General features: G+C 39.7%; 1 protein-coding gene and 1 long non-coding RNA gene across 2 annotated transcripts; both read left to right on the top strand.

The window, feature by feature from the left end:
* The first annotated feature begins 1,660 nt into the window (after nt 1-1,660).
* On the top strand, nt 1,661-4,223 carry LOC132599753 (uncharacterized). The gene is made up of 3 exons (XR_009566991.1): nt 1,661-1,872; nt 2,772-2,822; nt 3,842-4,223. It is a non-coding gene; the product is annotated as an uncharacterized LOC132599753 (long non-coding RNA).
* Nucleotides 4,224-10,818: 6,595 nt separating this feature from the next.
* LOC132644095 (uncharacterized) lies at nt 10,819-11,190 on the top strand. The gene has a single exon (XM_060360650.1). It carries the CDS (start codon nt 10,819-10,821, stop codon nt 11,188-11,190), a length of 372 nt encoding a protein of 123 aa, XP_060216633.1.
* The last annotated feature ends 821 nt before the right edge of the window (nt 11,191-12,011 follow it).

The following is a 12,011-nucleotide window of genomic DNA, read 5'->3' as shown; positions in this document are numbered from 1 at the left end:
CGAATTGTCAACAATTCAAAATTTAGCATCAGAAACCGGGTGGATTGTTTCAGGGAATGGAAATTCTGATTTGGAAGTGGGAGATAGTTAATATGGATATCATTACGGGTTTGCCTCGCACTCCGTGGAAGTATGATTTCCATATGGGGTATGGTTAATGGGCTGACAAAATCAGTCCATTTTCTTTCCGTCAGAACCACTTATTCAGCTGAGGATTATGCCAGACTATATGTATTAAAGGAATGGTGAGACTCCACAGAATTCCTATATTTATTTTCACGGATGGAGATACTCAGTTTATGACTAATTTCTAAAGATCTGTTCCCAGGAAGGAATAAGGCTCAGGCAAGTCTGAGCACAGTATTCCAACCTCAGAGTAACAGACAGGCCAAGTACACTATACAAACTCTAGAAGAAAGGTTGCGGGCCTATGTTATGGATTTTAGAGGTAGCTGGGATGATCACCTGCCATTGATTGAGTTTGTTTGTAATAACAGCTACTGTTCTAGCATTCAAATGGCCCTATGAGGCTTTGTATGGCAGAAAATTCAGGTCACTGAACGGCTAGTTCGATACTGGCGAAACAGAATTAATCGGTCCAGATATGATCCAATAAGCCGTTTATAAAGTGAAACTTATCCGAGAGAGACAATTAGCAGCTTCGAGTCGACAGAAGTCATATTCTGATAAGTGACATCGACCCTTGGAGTTCCAGGTCGGTAATTGAGCATTTTTTTTGAAAGGATCGCCTATGAAAGGCATAATACAATTCGGCAAAAAGGGTAAGCTCAGTGCGCGACGTATCGGACTTTATTGGATTGTTTGAAGAATAAAGAATGTCGCTTATGGGTTAGATTTGCCATCTGATTTGGAAGTGGTACATCGGGCATTTCAGGTATCTATACTTCGCGAATGCGTCGGTGGCCCTCCCAAAATATTTCCAGTAGAAGAGATTCAAGTGACGGAGGAATTGTCTGATGAAGAACAATCTATAATTATTCTGGATCGCCAGGGGTAGAGATTACACACTAAATATATACCCCCTATTAAGGTCTTGTGGCAAGACAATAATGGAGAAGTAATGACCCTGGAAGTTTAGGACGGAATGAAAAAGAAGTGCCCTCACTTGTCTCTTATGCCCAACGGTAATCTAAATTCCTTACTTGATTATATTCAAAAACGAATGTGTATCAATTGTACTACTCATAAGAAGAAACTCCCCCGAAGTATTTACAGACCCTATAAGACTGATCTAACATTCGAGGACGAATGTTCTAAAGGGGGGGAGGATGTTATATCCCGTATTTTCGTGTATTCGGGAAAATTCGAAATGATTTTGATTTGTAAGGAATAAGGTCATATGTTGATTGAATTAATATATGTGTGTGTTGTTTATGAAAAATATTGGTGTGGAAACACGGGGGGAGGTCAAGAGCAAAAATTGGAATTTCGGAAATTTGTTTCGGGAATTACAAAATAAGATTTGTAACTAATTGGGCTCAATAAAAATTAAATGAAAATGAGGCCCAATAAGAGTAGGGGTGGCCGGCCATGCTTCATGGCCCAACCCATGTTTTAATTAGTTTTTGCCATGTGATTAATTTATATAAGAAGCTTTACCCCTTGGAAGATTCATGAAACATAATGAAAAAGAGAGAGCAAAAACAAAGCAATAGAGCAAGAACAAGGGGGAGGGTTTCGGCCCCCTCCAAGAGAAAAGAAAAAAATTCCAAGTCCATTAATCTTGGTCCAAAAATCATAATTTTCTAGCAATATTACTAACTCAAGGATGCTCTTCAAGATGGTATAATTTTTAAGGCAAGAAAGCACTTGTGTTGGCAAGTGGAAGTTTGAAGAAGTTGAAGAGAAAAGGTAAGAATTCATTCCATATTATTATGTTAGGAAGGTTTGTTTGTGTTGTAGTGTATGGAAATGAGTAGGATTCATGAAAACATGGGAGTTTGCAAAGTGGGTATGGAATATGGTCCATGGCCGTGTATATATATACATTGTATGCTTATGGTGGATTGAATTTATGTTATATTCTAGTTGTGTGTAGGATGAAATTCATATTGAGAATGAAAGTGGAATGAATTTGGTTGAAGTTGGAAATGTATAGGTTGGCCGTGTGATATAGGGAATGGAATGGGAATGAATTAAATGTTGATTTAACATGTTAGTTGTGATTCTTGCAATGTAAATGAAGATGAAATGATATAAGTTTGCATTGAAATGGAATGTAGAAGTTTATGTCGTTTTAGTATGATTTTATGACATTATGAAAATGGAGTTGTTAAGGTGCAAATTATGATGATTATTGATGAATTTGGGATATGGAAGCATGTTATGAATATGTATGTCAAAGGTTAGAAGTTTTGAATGAATTATGATTTTGGTGGGAAGTTGTATACTTTGTATATCGTATGAATATTTTGTAGAAATGTTATGAAATGCTCTCGAATTATATTGTCATGGTCTTAATTAGTAATGAATGTGAGGATGTTGATATTGATTTGAAAATATGAAGTTGGAATGAAGGTTGTGACATTATGTCGGGAAGAAGGTTAGTTGTGCCATATTGTGTGTTTTGTAGCTATGGTTATTGTTATTAGTGTTGTTGTTGGGTTGTTGTGAATATTTTGGCCGAGTTGAATTCTCGGGGGTGCTATATGTATAGGGGAAGTGCTGCCGAAATTTCGGTAGACAAATATGAAGTTAAATGAATTCTTAAAGTCTTGAAATTCCTAATTGGTGACTTTGACCATTTGTAGATTCTGAGCGAAACGGGATTCGATTTTGGACAAGCGTAGGGAGCGCGAAAGGTATGTAAGGCTACCCCATTTCCTTCTTTTGGCATGTCCTAGGTATACTAGGTCGACATCGGAGCCCTGGAGGCCATTCTGTTCTCAGAAATCCGAATTAAAAATTGGGTACTATTCATTCAATTCAATTGAAGCATAAAACTCTCATTTGTGTTAAAAAGTGATCTAATGTCCGAAACCTTTGTAAGTGTATTCGAATCGCTTCGAAACTTTCACGTATGATTTCATAGACCCCAAATGTTCGTAATTCATGTTCGCCACCTCGACTTGACCCGAGGTGGGCCCGCTAACTCCGAGACTCTTTCGGTTGCCCTATAAGGCTCATTTTTGTATAACGTCGGCAAAAGACTTTTGTTTATGAACTTGGCTATTGTAAAATAATGTTTTGATTGCCACGATATCCTAAATTATATTTTGAACCATAATTATCGTTTTGGAAATACTTTTGTGAAATGAACCCCGTTTTGATTAATTGTTCGAATTATTTTGACTAATAAGTCAACATATGATTTTGTCAAGTTTGCAAAAGTATTTTGATATGTAAATTGCATTGTTGCTCACGACTCCGCTCGTGCCCTTATTATGATTTCGTTCACCGGTTCCCGGGCCGGTTATGGTTCGTGCGCACTATGATCAATTCGGCCGTATGCTGTGTTACGGTTCCCGAGACCTCGCCATAGGGTCGGGTTCCGTTGGAGTTATGCTGTGATATGGCTGGTGATATGTTATGATGATATGTGTGTGTTCGGGGATGTACGGAGATTTGAACCTTCCGGTGTTATGCTGTGTGTGGCACCTGCGTCGGAGGGGTGACCACGTTCCTGAGCTTTGCATGATTTTTATCTGCATTATGTGCATACGTTTTTGGTACAGATTTTGATATACGGGTCAGTATTCCCCTTTTTGTATCCTGTTTGTTTTCGGTTATGGTTTACACTTCTGCACTCTATGCTTTACATACTCAGTACATCTTTCGTACTGACCCCCTTTCTTCGGGGGCTGCGTTTTCATGCCCGCAGGTACAGAGGTTCGTGATCTGCCAGTGTAGGCCACATGTTCTGCTATTACAGAGTGCTCCTTTCGATCCGGAGCCCATGTGTCGGTATATATTTTTTTTTGTGACGTATATGTATCTGTATACTTGACTATGTGGGGTACGGCGGGGCCCTGTCCCGTCATATGTTTTCGTTTTGTAATTGTAGAGGCCTGTAGTCATATATGTGGGTCGAGGGTCCTATATGTGTCTGTTTTGATTACGATCTGTGTCTTAATGCGGTCCGTCTGTTATGGTGGCCAAAATGGCCCTTATGTTTATATTTGTACACATGATCGGCGATGTGCATTCCGCCGCTTCTATCTGTTCCGATATGATATTTTGGTACGCACGACCGCTTAAGACAAGTTTTGATTTAAATTATGTTTAAAATAACTATTGTGAACTCTGAGCTAAATTTGGATATGATAATTGGATATGTAAGTCTGTCTGGGTGCCCAAGTAGGGCGCCAGTCGCGGCCCACGGGGATGGGCCGTGACAATAGCCAATCGGTCTTTAGTCTGATCTGGTGGACTATAAGGTGAAGTGTGCCCCTCGTCATCGTCTACCCACCATCTGCTCGTCTGCCCTTTATCATCTCTCTCATCTGAGTCTGAAAGATATAGATAATCGGGTAACTCCTGGTTTACCGACAACCAGGATAGAGGGCTAGAGTAATCCGTAACACTCACCGGGGAGGCTAGTCTGACGTAGTGCTCTACAATACAAGCAGCTAGTACGGCCTCGGGAATCTCCTCCTCCGTTGTCCCAAACGAATACTCAGACAGATCTGTGTCATAAATGCCCTCAGGGGGGTCCTCCTCTCCGGGAGTCAAAAACTCTAGAGGAATCGTCGCTGGGTCCTCTGAGGGATCAGTCCCAATGGAATAACTGAGGCTCCTCCGACTCGGTTCTGGAGCCTAGGGTTCTGGATATACTCTAGGGGCCTTCTTAGCACCCCCACTATTTGAAGCTGATCTCTTCATCTCTCGTCAGTCTGCACTTACCTGCAGGAAAAGGATCAGAAGCGATCTTTCCTAGACTCTGGCTCTATCGCACGATCTAAGATGGAAAGAAAGGTATATGATTCCTAGATGCCCTGCAGCCTCCTGTTTATAAATGTGGCCAGCTTCACACCCATAAACAGGACCCTGCTAGACACAGCTTGCAGACAACCCTAGGACAGAACTGCTCTGATACCAATTTGTCATACCCCACTCTTGGTAGGGCGTGATTGGCACCCGGTACCTTACAGAAACCGAGCGAACCAACTTATAACTTACATTCTTCGTGACTCAAATGGAAACAATAGGATCAAGAGGCTAAATACGAACATAATATCATGCATAAGTATATGTACATTGGACCCATGGTGCCAACATTACTATCGTCACACTATGACTAATTTGTACACAGGAACCGTCTGCAAAGCCACTCTCTCTCTCTCTCTCTCTCTCTCTCTCTCTCTTTCTCTCTCTCTCTCTCTCTCTCTCTCTCTCTCTCTCTATATATATATATATATATATATATATATACATATCTAGACAATCAGAATTGGTACTTGCAGGCAGCCTACTATGGAAGATTCTTGTCTCTTCTATCTACACCTACGGGCATGAACGCAGCGTCCACAAGATGGGACGCCAGTACGAACAATGTACTGAGTATGTAAGGCATGAATAGTAGTATGATATCAGAGTGAAGATAACATAAGATGAAGTAAGTAATTATACCTCGTACTCTTCTTAAGATCTCTGTCATGTAAACTACTCGTCTACAGGAAAAACATGTCATACACATCCATACACAACATACATACATATGCATTCACATACACTTACTATACATACATCTGTCTTATCCTTACCCAGCCCTTTCGGGACTCGGTGTTATCCGTACTCGGCCCTTGCAAGACTCGATGTTATCCGTACTCGGCCCTTGCGGGACTCGATGTAATCTGTACTCGGCCTTTGCAGGACTCGATTTTATCCGTACTCGGCCCTTGCAAGACTCGATGTTATCCGTACTCGGCCCTTGCGGGACTCGATGTTATCCCCAACTGATCAGTGGGATGCAATGCATACATACATACATACACATAAAAATACATAAATGAAATCAACGTTATCATTAGCATTACCATTATCACTATATCATTCCTTGAAGGATCTACCATCGTAAAATGAAATCGACGATGTCACGGGAGTCTCGAGAATCATGAACTTAGGTAGCACTGGAAATAGAATCGTTATCATTGCTATATCTCACCTCGAAAGAACGAGCAACGTGAGGTGAGACCATCATCAATAAGTACGGTTAAGGGATTCATGAAATGGCTCAATAGTCTCATAATGCTCTCAAATCATAGCTTCGGAGTTTCAAAAGAAGAGAATCATCATCATCGTCACAACCATCATAGAACATATTCCATTTAACATCATAAGAGGTTTTAAGAGTCATGAACTTCGAGCTTTTGAAAACAAGGTGGTTATGGAAACATTTATGGAATCATAACATAGGAATCATGCCTTTGAAAGAAAGGGACGAGCCTTAACATACCTGTTCCACCTCTGATTAGCTACGCTTATTCGCCCGAGCTCGTAAATATTTCTCCAGTTAATATTGTTGTATCTTCACTCTTCCACCTTAAGTGTAGACCACAACACGCCCCTATATGATTCTGCAATAATAACTATACGCTACCCGAACCAGAATTGGGAAATTATACCTGGTTTTGTCTTAAAAGTGTGTATGGAAAATGTGGGGAAGTTTCCAGAGAATTTGAGGGGTTTTGGGGTCTTTGGCTGAGAAAATAGGGGGATAACCCGCTTTTTATAACGGTCCAAGTTCTGGCTGGACCGACATAAAAATCCTTCAGCGCGACCGCGCCCCCTTTGGGCGCATTGGCGCAGGCCTAATTTTTCTGACTACGCGGTCGTTCAGTAAAAAGGTCATAGCTCTTTATCCCAATATCGTGGTATGGCCCACGACCTATGGTTGGAAATCACTTTCAATTTCTACAACTTTCATTCTTGGTGTTTTTCCAAATTCCAAACGTATAATAGCATTTTGGCCCCTCCAAGTCAGATCATCCGAAATCTTTTCCTTAAATCGTCCTTTTGAAGGGCTTATGCCCATATTTGGCTTATGGGTCCTTCTTAGGACTTGCTCAACTTTTCATGTACTACCTGTATATCTCTTTATATATCCTTTATAAAACTCCGGCGTGTAGGCCCCATTTAGCTTACAGCAACGAGGGCTTTCGGCAAGTGACATGTGAACCAATTCAATCAATATGGTCTCCAAATGTCATATGTATACCATTATTACACTCTTATAATATAACTTTCTCCTTAATCCTCGCATAACTTTGCTCTTCCTCAGGCCCATACTAATCTGGCTACAACCTTGGTAGTGCAAAATTTTCCGGGGTGTAACACGTTTATCCTATGGTTATGAAGGCTTAGTTCATATAGTAAGTTGTGAGAGGATTGGAGAGCAGGTAAGTTGCGAAAACTATGTTTGTTGGTCCAATTTGGAGGAAAAATATATTTTAGAATATGATGAGTTTTTAGGCAAAGCAAAAGCCTTAGGTGAAGTTCATGAAGTCTAGCTTTCAACAAAACAAACCGCTCATCGATCCAGCATCGGAGTAAGGAGATATGGACATTACAAGGTCGGCTGGCAGGCCAGGAAATTGCTCTACGTGAAGGCGCCAGGAGGTGGCACGAACGCGCAGAAGGGGTGATAGACAACACAGCGCGAACGCGCTGAGTACTTTTTAGGTCGGTGCAACCCGAGCCTAAAACGTTATAAAAAGGGTTTACCCCCTTATTTCTCAATCAAAACATCCTCTAAACCACCCCTAAACTTTTGGAAACCTATCCCAATTTCCACACATCAAATTTTAACACAAATCGAGTATAATCCCTGGATTCTGGTCCAGACAGCTTACAGTTGCAATTATAAAATTGTATAGCGTCGAGTATTGGCTTAAATTCAAGGTGGAAAATAATGATATTGCAGTACTAGAGGGAGTAAGGTACGAATCTCTCCTTATTCATATTAGTTTCGGTTTATTTACAGAGGTAAAATTTCTAGACAGTCATATAACAAATTGGTTAGTTGGGAAACTTGAAAAACATCGTGTGGGATGTTTTATGGAATATAATGGTGTTAGTAATGATGTTGTTGATGTTGGTATTGTTGTTGTTGTTGTTGGTTATTGAGTTTTGATTTCGGGCTAGGCATATAAACAGGGGAAATGCTGCCCGAATTTCGGCAGACCCTAAACGTAATTAAATCAATGACTTAGGATGGGCGTATGACTCTGAGCCAAACAATAGTATGAATGGTTTATATGTAGATTTACGAGTTTGGAAGGATAAACGTTGAATCGCTAAGGAGACCGAAAGGTATGTTGAGGCTAGTCCCTTTCTTTCAAATATGTATGTATTTTAATAACACCGTGCCTACATGGCCGGGCAAACTCACCACTACAGTGGGAAGCTTATGCCCCGGACGTGGGCTAATGATGATAACACCGTGCCTAAATGGCCAGGCAGCATAACACCGTACCTATATGGTCGAGCAGTTTACTTGTATATATTTATGTTGTTGTTTAAAATTTAAAGTCAGCATGCATGATATCCGCCTTAAGAGGAAATCAGATGTACAGATTATCTCTTTACCTCATGTTATGTTTCATTACTCATGTTTTATTATTATTCATGTCTTACATACTCAGTACACTATTCGTACTGACGTCCTTTCTTGTGGGCGCTGCGTTTATGCCCGCAAGATCAGGTAGCCAGCCAGACGATCCAAACCAGTAGGATTTCCCTCATCCGCAGTCAGAACGCTCCATTTGGCTCGGAGCTGTAGCCCTTTTTGGTATGCTATCTTGATATGTAGATATATGGGTATGACTGGGGCCTTGTCCTATCTTTTCCACAGTTTATATTCCATAGAGGTCTGTAGACAATTGTGAATCGTAGAAGTGTTGTGCAGCTATGTTAGCTCTTATTTTGTTGTACAGCATATGCAGTGGCCTATTCGGCCTACACTGTTATACTTGGTACGTATGATTGTTTACATAGACGCACGTGTTATGAGCATTCGATGTGAAGTTTGTTGTGTTAACTTTACGTCATACGATCTGGTTTAATTCTGAGTTATGTATGGGCCTAAGCTAATCAACCAGAAGTAGGTATAAGCATAGGAGTGCTTGGTCAGTAGTGTCGGGCACTCGTCACGGCTCATCGAGTTGGGTCGTGACATCTCCATTATAGCCTCTCCTTTGACTAAACTCATGAGAAAGGATGTCAAGTTCGTATGGGATGACAAATGCCAAGAGAGATTTTAAAAGCTCAAATCCTTATTGACACAAGCTCCTATATTTACTCTACCAACTGAAGGGAAAGAGTATGTGATATATAGTGATGCTTCTCATTAATGTTTGGGTTGTTTCCTGATGCAAGAAGGGAAAGTGGTTGCATATGCCTCTCGAAAATTGAAACCACGTGAGTTAAATTATCCTACTCGTGACCTTGAGCTCGCTGCCGTAGTGTTTTCTTTGAGGCATTGCTTATATAGAGAAAAATGTCACATATTTACTGATCACAAGAGTTTAAAGTGCTTGGGTACACAGAAAGAGTTGAATTTGAGACAACGTAGATGGCTTGAACTCATTAAAGATTATGACTATATCATTGACAATCATCCAGGTAAAGCCAATGTTGTTGTAGATGCTCTATGTCGCAAATCCTTTGCCAGTTTATCTCTAAGCCCTTTGCCTTTGTTTCTTGAATTAAGAGCCATGAATGCTTGTCTTACATTTAATTCTGATGGCTCTATTGTTGCTAGATTGCAAGTTAAGCCAGTTCTACTTGAACAGGTGAAAGAAGCACAGAAGTTAGATGAGAAGCTAGAAGCACAGAAGTTAGATGAGAAACTTGTGACATTGATCAAAGAAGTTCAAACTGAAGGAAAGCTTGATTTTAAATTAACGGAGGATGGTGTTCGATTTTATCGAAATAGGTTATGTGTTCCTAAAGATGACAACTTGAGGAAAGAAATTTTGAATAAAGCACATACTTCACCATATGCAATGCATCCTTGAGGTACTAAAATGTACCAAACCATCAAAAAACACTACTGGTGGAATGGTATGAACAAAGACATTGCGAAGTTCATTTCTAAATGCTTAGTTTGTCAATAAAAAAAGGTCGAGCATCAAGTCCCAGCTGGTTTGTTACAACCCTTGGCGATACCAGAGTGGAAATGGGAAAGAATAACTACGGACTTTGTTTCTGGACTTCCACGCACCCAAAAAAGTCATGATGCAATTTAGGTTATAGTTGATAGGCTAACCAAGAGTGCTCACTTCTTGGCCATCAGAGTGGACTACCCACTTGAACTTTTAGCAGAATTGTATGTTAATGAGATTGTGCGGCTGCATGGAGTTCTGATTTCTATTGTATCTGACCGAGACCCGAGGTTTACATCCAGATTTTGGAATATCTTGCCAGAAACTTTAGGTACTAGGTTGAACTTTAGTACTTCTTTCCATCCTCAGACAGACGGCCAGTCCGAGAAGGTAATACAAATCTTGGAAGATATGCTTCGAGCTTGCATTATTGAGTTTGAGGGTAGTTTGGACAAACACTTAGCCTTGATAGAATTTGCTTACAATAATTGCTACCAATCAAGTATTGGCATGCCTCCTTAGAAGCATTACATAGGAGAAAATGTAGAACTCCACTTTGTTAGAGTGAAGTTGGTGAAAGAAAATTGGTTTGTCCTGAGATTGTGCAATAAACTGAAGATAAAGTAAAAATCATCAAGATCGTCTAAAAATTGCTTCAGATAGACAAAAGTCTTATGCTAATCTTAAGAGGCGTGAAATTAAGCATCAAGTGGGAGATAAGGTATTTTTAAAGGTTTTTCCATGGAAGAAGATTATGAGATTTGGCCAAAAAGGAAAACTTAGTCCTCGATATATTGGACCATATGAAGTACTTGAGAGAGTTGGTTCAGTTGCATATAAACTAGCTCTTCCACTGGAGTTAGACAAGATCCACAATGTCTTCCACATTTCTATGCTTAGAATATATCGCTCAGATCCATCTCATGTTCTTCCTGTTGAATCCATTGAGATCAGTCCTGACTTGACATATGAAGAGGAACCTATCCAAATCTTGGCACGTGAGATAAAAGAGCTTAGAAACAAGAAAATTCCATTCGTAAAATTCCTTTGGACAAATCATTCTGGCAAAGAAGCTACCTGGGAGCGAGCAGAGGATATGCAAATTCAATATCCATATTTGTTTTGAGACTGGTATAAGGTAAATTTCGGGATGAAATTTCTTAAGGGGAGAGAGTTGTAACACCCCAAATTGTTTAAACTAATACTTGAATTTTTGATTGATCATATCTTTATAGTAAGGATATATTTACTTCGCACTCCCTACGTGAATTTGACGATATATGAAAATTGCTTACTTTAGATTGTATTAATATTTACAAGGAAGTTTCGTGATGTTGTTATGCTTACCACTTATTATCCTCTTGATACATTTATTATGAAATACAATAGATATATTATGTTTTGGGCAGCAAACCTTTCATATTAATCCAAACATAAAAGTTTGGGCAGCCACCTTTTTTTTCATCCTTATCCAAGTAACATATATACCTTTTTGGCTAATATCCTCTCCACCTCCTCTACTTTCGTTTTCAAAAAAATAAAATTCTCTCCTCTCATCAAATTCTCCCACTAAATCACCAACAAGACTTGTTTTGGTTGAGCCACAAGCTACTCCACACTTTTGAGGTAAGTTTACCAAACCCGTTTTTGAACTGGACAACTATTAGTAGTTTTAGCATATCTCCTTGTATAAAATTCCATGTTTAAGAGAGAAAAGTTGATCTGGAAATATATTTCATAGATATACAACTTTTTTTCAGGCTCAAAAACCTATTTTTGCTTTTATTTATTCGAAAAGAGGTGATGAAGTACAGGGCAGGTGCTGCCCAGAATTCTGTTTTACAAACCCTCCATGTAGTAGTTAGTATTTTGAGCATATCGTTTTGTAAGAAACCGATATCTGGGTGATTTAAATTTCGCTGGAACCCCAAGTCATATATCTACAAC

The sequence above is a fragment of the Lycium barbarum genome, chromosome 6, assembly GCF_019175385.1.
Source record: "Lycium barbarum isolate Lr01 chromosome 6, ASM1917538v2, whole genome shotgun sequence".
NCBI lineage: Eukaryota > Viridiplantae > Streptophyta > Magnoliopsida > Solanales > Solanaceae > Lycium > Lycium barbarum.
This window is presented reverse-complemented; position numbering and strand designations above follow the sequence as displayed.